At 44.6% G+C, this 19058-nt stretch overlaps 2 protein-coding genes across 3 annotated transcripts in view; both read right to left on the bottom strand.

The window, feature by feature from the left end:
• Positions 1–19058, bottom strand: part of LOC122574305 (transmembrane protein 132C) — an 80074-nt gene that overhangs the window by 39102 nt on the left and 21914 nt on the right. The window lies entirely within an intron of this gene.
• Positions 2492–4116, bottom strand: LOC122574310. Its single transcript, XM_043741750.1, has 2 exons — positions 3645–4116; positions 2492–3273 (listed from the first exon to the last, which is right to left on the bottom strand). The coding sequence occupies exons 1-2, from the start codon at positions 3672–3674 to the stop codon at positions 2767–2769; spliced, it is 537 nt and encodes a 178-aa protein (XP_043597685.1). The 5' UTR covers positions 3675–4116; the 3' UTR covers positions 2492–2766.

The raw sequence follows: 19058 nt of genomic DNA on the forward strand, positions 1-19058 counted from the left end.
TTCTACATCGGATCGCAACTGCTCGATGATGGGTTTCATTTTCAGAGTTTCAAGGGGCAGCTTGCAAGGAAAAGTAACCGAGATACAAATTCCGGCTTCTCATCTTGACTCGACTAGCGTTCGATATGCACGGCGAATGATTCATACGAGGTAGCAACCGGCTAGGCACGCCTACAATTCGCGCATAGCGTTATGTCTAATCGTGCGCAATTTCTCACTGGATACTGGACATTTGGTCGATTCCGGACGAAAATTCCGCGTAGGCGTTCACGCGAACCTGGCATTACCGCGCTCGTTAACATTCGCGTAGTTCTGTGATAAAAGTAGAACGTTTAACGGCTTGGATGTTGTCCGCGTCAGGCGTGAAAGCCAACGTTACAGTCTCGCTCTGTGCAATACTGTAGGAAAATCGTGCACCCCGTGTACGAGAAACAACGTCGCTCCGAGGAAGAAGAATTAATTTCGAACGTCTGCCTCGAAAAGAAACTTCCCTTTGGTTCAGCACCGATGCCGCGGGCTTCGCGCTAGAAAGAATTCCGGCAAAAGCGCGGAGAATAAGAACAACGTTAAGAAGAAACCTGGTATAATAGGCGGAATTAGTTAATCCGTGTTTCGTCTTATAAGCCTCAATTATATCGGGACACATATCGTGAGTTCGGCAGCATGCATCTGTTGATTTCAAAGCTCCTAACTGATCCGGTCCACTTGCTATATTACCCATGCCGCACTATAATGTGTCTGCGGGAAGGGAATATAAGAACATGAAGAACGTCCATAACGAATAGACTATACAGTGAGTCGGTAAAAAGAGAAATAATTCGTTATCTATTGAATTTATCAAAATATGCTCGAGATGAAATTTATTGAGATAAAAGTTAAAGAGCGTGATCATTTCTTGACAAAGTCGGTAGATAACGAACTATTTTCGCCAGTGCTTTTTACCCACTCACCCTGTGCATAGGAACTTTTAATACCTTTTGCTGATAAAATCTTCAAAAATTGAATATGAGAAAAGCTATAACAGCGATACGATGCTGTACCGTGCGTGTTCTGAAACGTTGTTCTAACGAACACTCGTTCAATTTATTAAAAGTACGCAGCGACTGACTTTACTTTGTCCGCTCGTCAGTTTGGATGTTCGTATTAGACGAAAACAATCTTTCACTGTGGGTGAATCATCCATGATGCACATAGAAAATATATAGTCTACATTTCCCTTTACCTGGATATATCCCAGAGTAATTGTAAGAAGGAAGCCATCTGTCCGACAGTCCGTCCTCGATTTCAGTATGAGAAAATGGATCGGGATTTCTAAACATGATAGGCTGAAGTGCGTGAACAGAGACGCGGGAAAAGAACCAGAGATGATCCCAGGACCTGCATGGTGCACGTGGAACAACGGCCAGAAAACAAACGGAGGGGAATACGGCGAAGGCCGAAAAACTCGGGAAAATATCGAGAAACAGAAGGAAAAGTGGTTCCTTCCGATCAGAATTTTTTAAAGTAGTATTTGAAATACTTTCTCTCCAAATTTTGTCCAGCGAAAGTTCCGACAGTGTTCAGAATACAATTGCACAGTCGGCTGTTTTTTACGCTCATATGAGAAAGTGTTTTCCATTTATGAGCCAGTTTCATTGCGTTCGTTCTTAGAAATTACGCCCGGGCCATGCGATAATCGGCTAACAAAATTTTTAAAACGCCGAAAAACCAATTACAGAAGCGAACGTGTAATGCGACGAATTTGGACGAAACTTCGAATCACGACAGGAATTTGAAATGGCCCGAAACCTGCATAAATTTGACTGTTACCAGCCGTAATTTATGCACCGAGTTAAAAGGCAAACAGCGTGTGCTGCGTGCGTTTCGTGACGGTTATTATCTCTGCGTGGCGCGAAATAAAACGCAAACGGTCGAAGCACGTTGATGTTTTATAGGTGGCCGCGCACGATTCGTCCGTCTATATATTTTAATGATCTCTGCAACGTAAATTATTCGTTAGTTCGAATCGCGGATCACGAACGTGAACAGGGGCATGTACGTGTATCGCGCTTCTGGACGAGCGGAGACGTGCCAGCAACACGTGTCTCTTTCTGTGTCACATTGGCAGACAAAAATTTCAACGATATCAAATTAACGCGGACATATTACGCGAGTCACGCAAAATGTTTTCAAATATTTCATTAACGCTGTAACGAAGCACGACCATGGTGATTACATTGATCAAATTTGAAACGAATCTGAAAATTTCTAACGAGTGTATAGAAGATACAAGATAATTATTACGTGAATACATTTCGCCAAATATTTGAACGTTCGATTATTACTACATTAGTAAGTAACAACAATTAGTACGGCCGTTTCCATCGCTAAACGTATCTCGAAGACTATGCTGTACGTTGGATTTTTATTAAATTTATTATATAGTTGCTAATTTTTTTACCAAATAAATGTTCGTAATGAACATCACCTATACACGTTTCTGTGTCGGTTGTAAGTTTTACAAGTATCATAATCACGATACTACTGTCTCATCGTGTTGCGAATGAGATTTCAAAAAGTTTCATGCAACGTATCCATAAAAAAATGTTCCCTGGTGAATGTTCAAATTACTTTCGCGATCCGTTATAATATGCCACGAATCCGGACAAGAATTTCAACGTTATCATCGGATTAATGCACATACTTCTTTTAGCTCATTGCGACCACTCGACTACAGATATATCGCGTGACAGATATATTTCTCACGGTGCAAGCTATCGATCGCATTCAATCCACGTTGTTATCGTGTTGGCAATCCTCGAGATCGGGGCAAAGAAAATGTCTGATATTTCGCGGACCAACCAGCCCTTCCTGGCGACGAGCACAGTCTGACAGCCACAGACTCACAGCTGTAATGCGATTTGTCGAGACTGGTGGACCGATTCCCTCCACTCGAAAACGCATCTCGAGACGTCCTTCGTCTACCTCCTGTTTCATTCTTTCCAGAAACTCCTCGAAAGGGTCGGGTGGCGGAGGCGTCGGGGTGCGTACCGTCTCACGAACAGGCTCCAGACATTCGCAAATACCGTGAAGGATATTTTCGAGCCCGATGGGTTCGTAGTCATCGATTTCCTCGTACGACACCGTCGTCTCCCCTCTATCCTCTTCTCCGTAATACACGAACGAGTCTCTGTCGTAAACGCTGTAGTCGGTGTCCAAGAAATGGATGTCAGGAACGGCAGATTGCGCTGAATCGCGACCAACGTCGACGCGACTCTCGCTCTTCGCTTCTCGCTGAACGAAACGTTCGATACGTTGTATAAAAATGGCAGAGAAATCAGCCGCGCATCAACGATTAATTGTTTTTTTTTTTTTTTTCAGTCGTCAAACAAACACAGAACGGTCGGGAAACGATTGCAAGATTACCATTCGGTCTGCTGGCAGAGAAAAATCGTAACGTTTAACGAACGACGAGCAAACAGTAAACTCATTCCCGAAGCGAAATTAAAGGGACACGGTTTTTCAACGCTCCTCCGAGGTAGAAAATCAGCTATCCAATCCACGCGATTCAACATTCGTTACCGCGACATAATTAAACCAAGTAGCGCTTTTATCCGCAGCTCGTATTTTTTATACGATCCGATACGTTCCGTTTATTTACGAACCTCTTTCTCCGATAATTTCTCCGATACCATCGATCCGACGTCGATCTGGTTCTTTAGCGCCTCAACGACGACTTCCTGCTGCGCATCGTCAACTTCGGAGGGTCGTGCGTCACCGCTGTAATCCTTCAAAACTTGCAAGATCCCGGAAGATCGACTTTCGCTGGGAGTAAACGGACAAACATCCAGCTTGCCGGATTCTCCTTCCTGACGAGAGTTCGATTAAAAGTGGCATGTTTGTCGGAGAACGAGAGAGAACGGAGAAAAATGACTGGCAAAAGCATTAATTGGCCGAGTATCGGTACCCTCTGCCTTCGGATCCGATCGATTTTCGCTGAATTAACTCGACTCACACCAGGGAAAAGCAACGTTTCCGCTAAAATATGCTACAATCAGTACGTTCTGTAAATTTGCGCTACGCATCCGCGATTCGCCGTTTACCGAGGGCGCTGAAACACCCGGTTCCACGCATCGAGTAATTATTTCTCTGGCCCTGTTTCGATTGCGCGGCGATTCCATTTGCATCGGTGCGTTATTAACGAAATTATATTTGGTCATTGCCGGGAAAGCACTCGACGAGCTCGTCGAGGCCCCCGTTTGCTCTCGCAACCTTTTCCGTTCCATTAATCGCGACCGATCCCGAATACTCTGAAAAATCATTCGCCACTCGCCGAATAAGCTACCGGGAACCACAGTAGATAATCTCCGACCGAATTGTACATCGCGCCACAGAACGCACACGTAGCTACATTTTTCCTCTCTATTAAACGGTGTACTCGCGTATCGACCGGCGAATCGAACTTCCGATTCGATGAAAAATGGGATTAAGGTGAACTTACGCTTTGTAGGTGAACAACGTTTGACGCGCGAATGTTTCATCCGCGATAAAAGGCGTAGAGATTGTCTTCGTCCATACTCGTATTTCATGCAAAACGAACGTCTAAAGCGGCCAGCGTACAAAATATCGAAGTGAATGGATGATTCATACGTAGTGGAGAGACACAGTGATAAGTGTAATCTCGCCCGGTAACGAGTAAACATAGCCATTGCTACTGACGAACCTAGTTTTCGAGCAACTGATTAAAGAACAGCGCAAGGAGTAGAGATTGTTTTCGTCTGTATTTCAGTCAAAGCGAACGTCTAAAATGGCCAATGAATAAAGTAGGGCAAATCTCCACTTCTGATGAATCAAATGGACGATGATTCATAGCGAAGCGACAGTGATGCGTCTAAATTTGTCCAGTAACGAGTAAACAGCCATGGTTTCTAACGAAATCAATCTTCGAGCAATCGATCAGAGAACGAATTTTACATCGACAAATTAATTTTACCTCGTTAGTAACCCGAAGAAAGAAAGTTGCGTCATCGATAATTATCGTTGCGTAAGCGAAAAGAACGTTGGCTATTTACGACGATTGTTTCTAATCGAAATAATTTAGATGAACGTACTATGTGAGATCTTTGCGCTATAAAAATGTTTAATCCAGGTTATAAGCGTTACGATCTGCGGCATAAATTCTCCGTTCTTTCGCGTAAATTCGCATTTTACCTCTTCCACTGCGGATGGCGCGAGATACTGTCTAGAGTCGAAGGTGCTGGTAAGGGTGGACGATTCACTGGGAGGTGAAATCTCCTTCGTGTCATCTTCCATTATCACATAGGGACATTCGCCGCTGCAATCGAGCACCGCCAGATACTCGTACAGGCGGACGAAGGTTCGCACGGGTATCATCGCCGAGCCGCCTTCTGGCTCCTCCGTCAGCAATTCGCACACGTATATCATCGTTTCGAATAGATTCTGCGGGGGTAAGTCACAAAGGATGTAGGTGAATCGGCGCGAATTGGTAGCCGGCAACAATGGCGAGTGATTAATTTAATTCAGCTGGTAACGATGATTCATCGATTCGCATTAAGGTCCGGTGAATTAAATACATGACGGAGGAACGTGCCTCGTCCGCAGCAATTTTATGTATTTTCGAATCACCGTTGATACAAAACGCCCGGAGAAACGTTCTCTTTCACGGCGGAGAAAAATTTCATTAACGAGTAGAACGTTTTGTCTTGGGCATAAGTTCGTCGTAAATCGTTCGGATAAATTAATAAGATAACGTTTCGTATAATTCGAAAGAAAGATCGAACTATCTTTATCCGTTACGCGTTTTCCATCGCTGAATTTTCTTATGAAGAGGATCCAAGAGGTATAATTATTTTAGACTAATAAACGACCTTGCGGTAAAAACTATGATCGTGCCGACTCGTTGCCGACCGAGCTAAAAAAGTGCCTGTGTTTATGCCAGCTTATACCGATACACCCACGCAATAAAAACCGCTGCTGCTTCATCAATCACGAGATGTGTACGTTAGTACCAAGAGATTATTAAATCGATGAACGAGTCTGGTCTAAAAATACTATTCTTAGGACGCAATAAAGATCACACGCTGGAGGAGGAGGTGGGCTTATAGGCACGCTCTATTTTAGGTATTTCATACGAGAATGTTGGGAGGGAGGTGCTATTTTCAGGCCAGACGGCTTACCTTGCCCAAGAATCCGCAAGCTATCGCCAGGAATTTGTAAAAGTCGCACCCTTTCTCGGGCAAAAATTTGCCTACCAGCAACATTCGGAAAAGGGTTGTCTCGGGTAAAGAGATGCCCTGCCAGCTCGACAGTATCCTTCTCAGGCACACGTTCTCCACGTGACCGAACACGTTCACGAGGGTCTTCAGGTAGCCAGGAGTGATACCTGACGGATGGCTGAAGGGAGGGTACTCTAATCTTTCCTAAGAAAATATACCACAAGGTTAACGATCTATGATCACCAACCGGACAATTGCTCGGGACGTTACGTTATTGACGATAGGTCATAGGCAATGTCCGTAACTCGATCACGCGGAGTTAACGCAAAGCGTAAACTGTAAACTGTAAGAACTGTGGCGTCGACGGATCGATCGCTTTTACGCAAGCGGAAGAAAAGGCGTGGGTTCATAGGCCGTTGAAGGATCGCGTGTAAACACGATAATAATTCAGAAATAAACGCGACGATCGAAGGTGAAAATTTTCTTTCGACCTTGCAACGCCGTTTCGTTCCCGCCGGTTAATAACCGTTTGCTTAACGCTTGTTTAAAACAACGGAGAGAAAGTAAGGCAAGAAGCTCGATATAGAGGTGATTGCACGGAATCTATTTTATATTTGCGCGTGGTTTGCTTGTTTGTGAACTATTGGTCGTTGCAAGATATGTTACAAGTAGAACTTGTTTCGAAGTAGACAGCTTATTTTACGAAGCTCGGAAATCTTATCTAGGCGAACGCCTAGACTTCAAGATGACTCTTATTTTCTTTTAACGTAACTACGTGTTTTCATTTAGGTAGGCGTTGTAGTTTCGTACGTGACGAATTTATTAAGCTATAACATGTTAACCAACGGACATCGTAAGATGTATCTCTCTCTCTCTCTCTCTCTCTCTCTCTCTCTCTCTGGAAACAAAATAAGCGTTGCTGGAAACATCTTTGTTGAGATAAAGCTTGAAATTTATACACCCTGTGTAAAAATAGCACGAGCAATGTCTCGGCCGGATCGGAATCCTTCGAGTATTGTTTCGGGTCACGGACGCGGATGCTTTATGTCGGAGCGAGATTACTTTCGTCGTTCGACGCGAGCAAAAAATCGTAAGAGAACAAACTAGGAAAATAGGGAAATCCGATAGTTCAAGGCTGGAATCCCATAACTGGATTCTATTCGCGTCCGGTCATGGACGTCGTCTATAATGCATCAACGTTAAAAAAGAAAAATCCTGAAAAGGTGGGCGTTGGAGGTGGCCAATAAACGGCCAGCGGTCTCGACCGAGCGGATTAATTTACAGCGATCGTTTCGATTAACCGAGTTAATCGATTTTCCTCAGTCTGGCTGGTTAATCGAACCGATCGCAATTAAATCTGGGAAATTTAGATTCTAGGCGAACGAATTGACAAAATCCCGGTAAATTCCTATCGAACAAAAAAAACTTGCACGCTGTTAATGACCCTCGATGGAGCCTGAGTCGATCGATATTTCAATTTGCATGCCTCGATTCACGATCCTCGTACATGTACGATCGTTGCAATAAAAATCGCGATGAATCACGGCGAACCGAAGCTTCGTACGTAAATCTTTGTTCTACGTTTTCCACTTACTTTTTCATAAAAAGTTTGTGCCACGGTGGCAGAGACACACTGAAAGGTATAACGAAGGTTACCGTGCTCGAGTTAATCGTGCTCGGTACGAAATTCTTAATTGTGTTCGAAAAGCTGATTCAACCTATGGAACACGTTTCTTAGCGCTGCTTCGAGACTGATTAAACGGGCTCTACCATGCAAACCAAATGAAATGCCATTAACCGAACTTGAATAATTAAATTTAGCCGGAGGATTGATTTACTTATCTATCCGCTTAATTATACGATACGGATCGACGGGGGTTTTAAACGTATAACGTACAATGGAAGCGATAGAAAAGATTACGTTTAACGAGGCTACTCGAACAGGCACTCGAAAAGGAACGAACGTCCGTTGGAATAAACTTTAATCATCCCTTTGTAAGATAATAGGGATGTAGAAAAGATACGTCAGCGACACACGTTTCGCTTTATCTTCGAACGAGACAAACCGGCGAGATTAAACGCGCACCACGATTTTTCTGCGCGAGTTCCTTATCCTATTTCATTTTTCTCGATCTTAGCTATCATCCCCTGTATTCTTCTTGCGTCATCCTTTCGCCTCCCTCCCCCCGCCTCACCCTCTCGGAAGAACTCCTTTAACGTCTCTCGAGAAGAGAAAAGGAAAAAATCCGAAGAAAATCAGGAACAGGTTAGGCACTTACTTTGACAGGGGGAATATCGCAGTTCGCGAGGGCTCGAAAATAAGCGCAAGTCCATTGCAAAAGATCGTAGGGTTGTGTACGAATGGCGGCTTTCGCATACTGTTTTATAATGTACGGGTACGTCGGTGGAATCTTGATCTGGTCCGCGCAGTAAATATCTGACATTTTTGACGAGATAGAAAATCGACGAACGACCGATTACTGTCTGCGCTTTGATTCGATATTACGCTCTCGAAAATCGTTACCGTCGAATTTTTGGTTCTGACGGCGGCGAAAGTTTCAACTTCGACCGAGACTCCTGCCAAGCTCGGCCGCCCCAAATGCTTTGATGTTGCTTGTAAAAGAACCGTTTTTTGTATAGTTCTATGTCGGATTGAATCCTCGACAGACAGGAGCAGCTCTTTGAAACGCGTTTCCACGGAGACTTTTGCTTCTCGAATTCGCGTCAGAAACGTATTTGAATTATGCAAAAATGTACTTTGCCGGGAATGTTAAATTAAACACGTGCCATCCGTTTCTCGGTATTTAGATTCTTGAGATTTTGTTTGCACTGGAAATGGTAATTTAACGCGTTTCTTTCTCACTGCCTCCACGAGACTCGTTTATTTCTTTCAATCTTTTTCTCCAATATTCCATTTAGATAGTCGCCAAGTGAAACGTATTTACTATTTACCTATGCAACTAGAAACATATCCGGGATAAAAAGGAAGCCATCGAAAGTACAAATACCGAGAGAGGCGAATCGATCCAGATGAAAAATAGACATTTACTTTTTTATCCACTTAGATTCCCTACGCTTCTGTTATATCGAACGTGGCCGGTACGCGATGCGTTGAATTTTTAATCTCGAACGAAAACTCCTACTCAATGAAAAAAGATTCGTCCATTTATTTAACTACACGAGGAAACGCCGATTTACCGTACTCGATGGAAATAAACGGAGCAAAATACAGGCACACGAATATAACCAGCGAAAGCAAACGACCTCCTCCTATAAGATGCTCTTCTATTATATAACGTTTTATCGAGAATAAATTTATCAAGTTTTACTATATCGTTCTAATTTATTCAAACAGCTTTAACAAATTGTTTCCCTTCGTACATATACTCGTTATGTACTCGTACACGAGATCCCAATTTTCGTTTTCTTCGTACGTCCGATCAATTGTCACGATTCGGATAGAAACGACAGGTGTCTTGCTAATTACGAACAGAAGAACGCACTTGTCATTCTTCGTGCTCGATTATCCGTTATGCCTCGTTAGATCCATATCGCGCTCTATGGAGGAACGAGCCATCCGCGAATCAAAGCGAATCGACGTTGAGAAGCGGGTCGATCGACGCGTGGAAAAAGAAGAAACAGTCGCAACCCTCGAGGCACATCGATCGTTAAAATGGCCCCGATTGATTCGCTACCGTTTGTTTCCATTATTAGGCCGTCGTTACCGTGATTGTCGCTCTGTTACGCGTACGTACTTTCCTCCGTTGCACTTGCACAGATCTTGCAGTTGTCGGATGCATAATGAATCACTCGTATTCAGTGGAACGAGGGAGAGAGGATGGTCGCCGCCCCTTGCCACGCGCGTTTTCTCCTCGTTTATTGTCTCCGTCGTGGCAACAGGCCTCCCCCGGTGAAGTCGTCCTTCTCCCACTGGTGACTACTCCGGCGTAATGGCCGGGAATAGTTTCCAATCGATCGATCGGGACGAGTGGGCTCTTCAGCCGGCGTCGAGCACAGAAAAAGGACACCTCTACACGCGAACAATTGGAACCAACCGGCGCGAAGGTACACGGCCCTGATATATACGGCTCCGTTCCTTCATTTCGGCCGCATGAATATCGAAAGCCAGTTCAAATACGAGCGGAAGCAATTCCAATGTCCCTTGGGAATGGCCTTGGCATCGCAGCTGCCAGAGACTAATAGCGGCCGCGCTGAATGCGCCGGAATCGGGAAAATAATCAGCCTCGTGAAGCCCATCGATATCGTCCTTTGACCTCGCTGCCTGTTCGTCAAATTATCAAGATCGTGCGCTACTCCGCTGTGCTTTACCTTCCTGTCCCTAATTCCTCGTACTTTGTCACTCTGAATATTGCCCGGTTCCTAGCGATAATATCTAACCTACGGAATATGCACGCGACCATTTCCTCTCCTAAGGATCGTGCAACATATTTTGGCTAATGTCAGCTATATCCTGCGCGTAAAACGGACGACGATTTTCCTTAACCTTGCGGGGCTCACGATACTAAACGTTTCGTCGTAGGTCACGGTGTATCTGTACCCTTTCCATTTCTCCGTTCTTCCCTTTCGTTGCTTCTTCGAGATATAGACATTTTTCATACAAAAGAGTACTCGTGAAATATAAATGATTTATGGGCATAACCGGCCCACCTATAGCTGTATATCGTCGCTCAAGTATCGAAACTCTCGTTCTTCTACGGGGGAGGGGGGAGGGGGAGGGGGAGAGAGAGATCGCATTAATTTTCTTCTCTGCTATCGTTACGACTATACCGCGATAATAAATATCTGGTTATTTGTATTTACATTTCGCGTTACACTGAGACACCATGATAAAAAAGCTTTCTACGGTAGATGCTCGAAGAGTTATTGATCGACGAGCGACGTAAAAATTTCGTCAACTATTTGTACGCTGTAACCATGAAAAAATATTTACGACAAAAGTGGCAGGTGTTTCTGTCGGATCAAACGCGATCTCCGGAGGGTTAAAAGAGAGATTCCACGGCTGGCAATTTTATCGCAGCCTCGTGCTGTTTCCTTCATAGACTTACGCGCGATACGATATAGATACCGAAAGCGGAGTTTGTTCCTGTTCATGATTTCTCGCTCTCGACCGTTTCACAATGCGATAAAAGTACGGGTAACTTGTGCGGAGGCCAACTCCGGGGTGCGCCTGTGGGACACGTGTTGATTTTTAGGTGGGTAGAGGTATGCCGAGCATTTGCTGGCCAGGTGAAAAGCAGTTGAAAGCTGGCGCCGTCGGAAATGCCACGAACATTCTGCACGATCCAACGCATTTCCGGTGAATGACGCGTCCGAAGCGTCGCGAAGAATAATCAAAAAGCCCGGTGCGCAAAGATTATCGTAACCCACGATCGAAAACGACTCGTCCAGGTATCAAAGATTTACGCCGAATGGAGTGTTCAAAGAGGAAAAAATGATGGTGGAAAAAGTTTTAATCGAAGATCTTCAACGAGTTAGCTGGCCAGAGTTAGCGATCGTCGAAATCTAGGAAAACTTTTCGAACCACAAGTTTTATTTGCCTGTCGTTTATTACCTCGATTATCATAGCATAAATTACCTGGCTATAGAAGAAAGAATTGGCGCTGGCAAATTCTTATCGCGTAATATGTCATTCTATATGAAAGTTCCGGCATAAATGCGCCACGAAACACGCGAAAGAAGCTCGTGCACAAACACACGCACAAACACACACAGACACACACAGGCCCGTGAAAGTATTTCGATACTCGCAGATACGTTTTATGAATATATTACGTTATATGGAATATTCTGAATTTTTATTAATACCGTCGCGAGTCTCGACTGTCGTGCTCGTATTGGTAAAGTTTATAATTCTGCAACAACTTTGATTCCCTTATTGCCCTCATCACTGTCTTATTAGAATGCTAATGAAATTTCGAAATATTTTCTACGACACTGACGGTCCTCGTTTAATTTAACTTCGTCTTATTTTATTTACGCGTTAATAAAACCATACTAATACCAAGTATCGTTATACGAACAAGCGTTTAAACGAGCGCACGCGTACAGCATACGATAAAATAACATATAATTTACGAGCACGTACATAGCCTCAGAAAGCATATTCGATGGGATTTTCCAACGTTGTAGCAAGGAATCGAAGAATAAATCCGCTTGATCCAAGTATCTATCCCGTATGGTACATATTCTAGCAACCGGCGTATCGGTTAGACCGAGTCCGCGAATGGACAGTTTCAGTGATAAGTGTTGGAATGCTTTCGTAATGCACTATAACCTATTGGAACGAGGAAAATAGAGAGATATTTCATCCATGAAAACCCAGCCGCGTGATTGATCGATCGGAGACGCGATGCGACGAAACGAAATCGATGCGGTGATTTATAAAAAAGTTAAGCACCGATCAAAGGGTTCGTAGCGGTCACGGGAAGATTGATAATCCGTGGCAAGAATGACGCATTAAGATGTATCGTTTGTGCAAGCTGTAGCGTGAGCACGGTTAATGCGGTTGGTCGAGTGTAAAAATCAAAGAGACAACTTTTTCCCTGGCAATCGGACGGTACGTGGCGTGTAATTACTTCCGACAGATAGAGAGTACGAGACAGACGAAACTCTCCGCAGCTCTTGACGCGTAATACGCATCCACTTCCGACGCCTACGTACCACGAAATACGTTGTTACGCAGGCACGTCGATGTGTACGCGAGCTACCGCGAGAGCTCACGAGAGGTGTAAGCCGCAACCTCGATGAATACCCTCGAGTAGCAACGCATAATGTATGTCCGCATAGTAGTTACGTGACCGGCGAACGAAAATAGATGCACCCACCCATTTTCCGTCACGCTAACTTGTGCACGCGGCTGCCAGATAAGTCTCGCGAGCACGTTTTCTTGGGAACGGTAATTCCTTGGCCGGAAATAAAGAAAACCGATGGATACAGCCCGATGGTGGCCGGTTCAACAGCCTGGAACGAGACCAGTCGTAGTAGTATGGATTCGTCGCTCGAGAACGAGACGCCAGACGATGATAAAAGGGATTAAGCCTGTTACGATCATCGAATATTTCAACTGGCTCGTGAAAGTAGTCGAACGCTTATCGCCTTATCAGGTAAAACTTTTATTGTAAAATACTTTGGAATTTCGTCGGTACGGTGCGAAGACGCGACTGTGGTGAAGCGATCTTTATTTATTGGACCATTTTGAAATTGGTTGAGAAAATGTACAACAGGATGTTTACCGAAAATATACGAATTAGCATAGGACGTGAATAGACATTCTGAACGTACGATAAGCGTTAGAGATACTACTCCCGCTGTATATTAACGTAATTCACGTATACGATCTCCGTAAAATCTATGGTTCTACTAAAAATGTGTCGTAGCTTTCAAGTAGCTTTTCAGATCTCTTTCAGGCTTCGATACGATCCCGACGGTTGAGTCTCCTTCCGGTCTTGGTGTAATTTATAAATGTTTCGCGAAAGATACGTATTACAGCTTCGTTCAAACGAACCAAATTAATCCGATTGCTTTAGTGTCTTTCACGGCGTATGCGGGAAAGCACATAATGCGGGGTAATCTGTCCATTGAACGACGTATTTTACGATATCCAAAGGCGAAGGTTCTTTTTAGGGAGCCGAGGCTTAAACTCATACGTCGGGTGTTAGAACAACGCACAACGCCGTTAGGCGTGTTTCGCGTAAACCGCTCCGAGTTTGTCTTCAAAGGCTTAAGGGACAGGGCAAGAGAAATTATGCAATAACCGTGCTGTTAGGAAATGCGGGCGGCACGACGCTGGTAATTCTACTTGAACGTATAATGATACAAGAGGAGGGCGAGGCTCGTCAAAGTAAGCCGAGGGACTAAGAGGGACTTAACCCTCGAGTGCATAATTCATAACACATTAGAGTTGGAGAGGCGGCGATCTTGATGCTCGCATTAGGTAGCCCTTACGTAATGTCGTCCAATTAAACCAGGACGACCATGGGAGGAGCGAAGCGACGAGTCGTCAAAAATTATTCGTTCACGTGCACCATCGGTGAATTAAAACGTCGATATCCAACGACTGCTTCGTTCCAATTTAAATATTTCTATCGGGAGCAACGCTCTGTCCGACGATGAAATTGCAAATTGCAATTTCGTTATTCTTTTCAGCGAAGCAGTCTACCGCTTTCTTTGATCATCCGCGCATCCAACGTGGAAAACGAGATTACCGTTTCACATTGTGCATCAGTCGGAAGAACGGTGGAGAGCTCTTCGAGGAAATTTCTGTCCAGGTGTCCGGGAAACCTTTTCGTTTAGCGACAGGATCCGTTTTAACTGGCCACCGGGAAAAGCAAAGTCGTGGGAATTCGATGTGTTGGCGGTGCCACGACGAATAAAAGCATCGTGGAAAACACGCTGGAAAATCTATCGTGATAAGCGAATCGACGTCGTCGCCTGTGAAAAAGTAGGAAAAACGAAGAAAAGAACGACAGGAGGGATTTCAGTGGCGTTATCCTTAGCAGTCGCATCCAGTTTGTGTTCGATAATTACGCGACGTCTTCGAGGGATGAAGCAGAAGGTCAACAGGGGGAAGTCAAGCGGAATCCTGGTGTGCTTCGAAGCGCGATCAAGCGATTAGATAGCGCCTGCGAGACACAAAAGCTCGGTGGAAGACTCGGGCCGAGGCGGTGATGTCGACGATGTCGTCGCCGTCTTCGTCATCGTCTTTACCGTAGAAAGAGAGCATAGTCGAATCGAGACGAGTCGGGTCGAGTATCGATTAGGTTGGTGTAGGTAGAGCGAGTCGAAGTCACCGAGATACCAAGAGAAAGAGGCGATGGAAGGTGGTGGCGGCGACGGCGGCTGCGACGCCGCCGAGGATCGATCGTCGCCTCTGCCCCAGCCGAAACAAATAAAACCGTAACGAACGCGCTCTCGTGACCGGTTTCCACCGGACTCTTTTGCGTTTTTTCCGCGATAAATCGTATTCCCTCCGCCACTAACCAATCCCTCGATCGTTATCAGTTCCGGGCCGAAGAGGACAATTTTTGATTAGCAAGTTCGAAGGACCGATACAGTTTCACGTTCTATCGTGTTTTCCATACAAGGTACAGTCATCGAAAAATCGAATGGAACTTTGGCCAACGCACGGATTCGTTTCCAAGATTTAAACGTTCAGCGAATCGAAATCTCGCTGTTTCGGGCTATTACGTTGATAAATATTTTTATGAAAGAAAGATAACGATTTTTCTATTTTCTTTCGATGGAGAAACTTCTTCCTCTGGATCGAGTTCCAAAAAAACATAATTTTCGTGGACGAAGATAAGGCCAAGGGGCAAAATTTTGATTAGCGAACGCGGATGGCCGGTACAATCCGCTATTTTTCTACTGTGTTTTCCTATGGAAGGTAGCGTGGAAATAGATACATGGGATAGGACTTTTGCCGACGCACAGATTGTCATCTCCAGATTTAATCGTTCGAGTTGAACGCTCGGTCGTTTGCCCTAAACAAATACTTTCATGAAAAGGCAGCGATTTTAAAAACAGCGAGAGAAACGCTGTTTCCACTTCTCGGCAAGGATAATTTGACACAAAGTTTTTATCGACTAATTCTATTTCTCTATACGAAGTAACATCGCGATAGGTTTTTGAAAGTTAAATAAATGATCAGGAATATCAGATATTTAGACTGTCGCGTCGGCAAATATTTATATCTTCTTTTTAACAGCGAAACTTTCAGTCCGAGCTGGAGGAAAATTTAATTGCCGTGGACAGAGATAATTTGACGCCAACGGGTTGATTACGAAACGCACTTCATATCCCTGGAAAGTTGAGCGTACAGCAGTACGTTATATAGTGGATAATGACGAAGAGCATGCTGGAGGACGCGTCATCGATCAATTCTACACACATTGCGCGAAAGCTTATAGACGATGCATAAACGAGCAAAGAGAACGTTGGACGAACAGTAGGCCAGCGATAATAACTCAGCCGCAGCTGAACCGTCGCAATTTCGAAGTTTAATTTCAAGAACCAATAAAGCCGGGAACGATAACAATAAGAGAGAGAGAGAGAGAGAGAGAGAGAGAGAGAAGATAGAGAAGGCTTTAAAACGTTTAAGCGGGTCGAAGGGCAGAGACGCTTCCACCGCGTGGAAATAATGGATAAACTGAATGCTTTATTCCTCGTAAAATTTCCAACGATATCGTTTCTTTCTCAACGTATTTTTATTAAAGAATCATGCTTTAATATACGAACTCAGGTAAAACGTTGCGCCATTGATATCGATGTTTAACGGTAAAACATTCTAAATGAAAAGGTAAATATACGTAACCGCGACGCGATGCGAGTAACCTCCTGAGATTGCTAAATGATCCATTAATACGTCAGATTAGCACGTACTAATCCGAGTAGCATCATACTTTCGCTCCTCTCGTATCGTTATAATTTAAAATTCTCTTTCTCAGATCCAATTAACCGCTTGCGTAACGTCACAAATACACTCGACGATCGGACCTTTTCTCTGATACTACGGACGTACACGTTCAACAAATTTCCATTTATCAATTTTTACGTAATCTGCGTGGATTTGCTACCGTCTACATTTTTTTTTTAAAAACAGTTATATCTTCAAACCTAATAGATATCGCATAAAACGTATAAATCTCGTTTGTATTAAAATTATCCAGACTAACGGTAATGAAACAAACTCGAAATTAAACTAAGAAAGTTAAAGAAAAACCTACGTATCGTACGTTTTCCGTTACACGTCGTTAATGGTACGTTGTTCCATGTACGAAATAGAGGAATTAGATAAACGAGCTAAATATCCTATATCCGCATAGAAAAGCACGTTTCATCAAGACCGATGCGTGGCGCTTCGCAAGCTTTCATTATCCCTTATGGATAGTTTGCAGCCATGCCAGAGTTCCATTACTCTCTTACCATGTATGTAACCCAACGTTTCGAACCAGCACTTGATACCTACGAGGGAAACGATGCGGAGCATCATCGGAATGTATGTAAATCCGGCTATACATATGTATACATATAGGTAACCTAAGTAGATAGATACATATATTCTACTCGAAGAAAACGGTCGAGATTTAGGGACGGGGGTGGGGTGGGGTGGGGTGTGTGTGTGGGGGGGGAGGGCAGGGGGAAATTGGCCATTAATCTGGTGGAGGCATTTCCCCGAGAATTAAGGGATATTCTACTTTCTAAGACAACGGTTCCTTTCGACACGTATGCTCGCAATTAAGGAGCGTCATATCGAACGAGATATCTAATCTCGAGTGGTCCGCGAAGAATGCGGACTGAACTTTCTCCAGCGGTATATCCGTGTGTATATCCGTGTTTTATTACAAGAAACGACAGCAATATGGCGCGATGGTGGGAACTATGATCGATCATCGGTTCCACTGGAGCGAACAAGAGCGTGGTTTCAATGCCAGCTTATACGGTCGAACGATCGTTTTACGCTAAAGTTGGCACATCGGCTTGGCAAATGCAGGTTATTCAATCGTGTTGGGATCGATGCGATTTAGCGCCGGTCTCGTCTCTCTGTTTCGATTATTTTCGTCGTAAAACGGAAATACATAAGTCCAGGGTATCGACCTATCGGGTCCGTTCTATCCGATAATCGGATAAACAGGGGCAGGAGTAGCCTGGTTCGCGTAATTGCTCGATCAATTTTCTTGCAGCAACGGACGCGTGGCGGCTTGTAACGCAGTTACACCCCGAGGAAATCGAGAAACGGTATTCGAACGATAGGTGGAACGGTTCGGGCCACGGACAGCTCGAACCGCCCATTTCCTTCGGCCAATTTGAATACAGATCGACACGCAGCGACGTTATTAAGTCGATGCAGGAATTCCCGGCGTTGCGAGAGTCGAGGTCGGAACCGATCGAACCAAGTTTCGCGTCGGACAATGGCTGACAACGGTAAGAGGATTCCGGTAGGTGAATCGCGAATAGAATTGCAAAAGGGTGAGAGACCAGCGGGGACCGCGTTTCTCTCTCGCCTTGCCGATTGATATACGCTCCGCCGTTTGTTCGTCCAACGAAAAAGATACCTGAAATATTAGCGGTCGTCTCGTCTCGCGTGCTCCGCTACTCTAAAACTGGAAGCACGATTTATTTTCGTTCGAACGTTAATCACCGGCGGTCTGCTAGGCATTTTCATTACTAGCGCACGATATCCGCGTAAGTAGGATGCGAGAGTGTTGCACGGTGAACGATATTAAAGCGACACAGACTTATGGCCGTTTGGCAGTTCGCTGGCCCTGTTACGACATTGCGAAAAACGGCATGCCCTGGTTTTATACAATGGAACAACGGAGGAGGTATTCGCGATTCCCAGTCGTAAAAATTTCATTCCCATTTATATTCAATTAAACGGAATACCGCGTCGACTATAATATCCGCTTTATTCGTACGTGCGCTTCCACGTCTCGCAGCCAGCCAATTCGATCGCAATGAATCTGACGTGTACGATATCGCGAAACGATGTAACGAAAATGTATAGCGTCGCATCGTCAGCGAAACGCTGGTACGACGGTGAAATTGAATGCCATAGGTGGCACGTAAGGTGTGCACCGTGCATACGTCTCCTTCACGTTGACTCGTGAAATATGGAAAAGTTATTCTCGCCGAGTCGCCACGCGTAAGCTTGCACAAAAGAGAGCGCGAGCTGCTGCAATTTTTCGTTATTTCGCTTTACGAGGCCGCAGCGAAACCGCCTTCGTACGTGGAATGCGTGCGGCTTGCGTGCCACTACACGGCGAACGCATTTATTCGCACCAGCGAGCTCGCGCTTCACGCGACACACGAACCAGAGACTTTACG

This window comes from Bombus pyrosoma, linkage group LG13, assembly GCF_014825855.1.
Source record: "Bombus pyrosoma isolate SC7728 linkage group LG13, ASM1482585v1, whole genome shotgun sequence".
Taxonomy (NCBI): domain Eukaryota; kingdom Metazoa; phylum Arthropoda; class Insecta; order Hymenoptera; family Apidae; genus Bombus; species Bombus pyrosoma.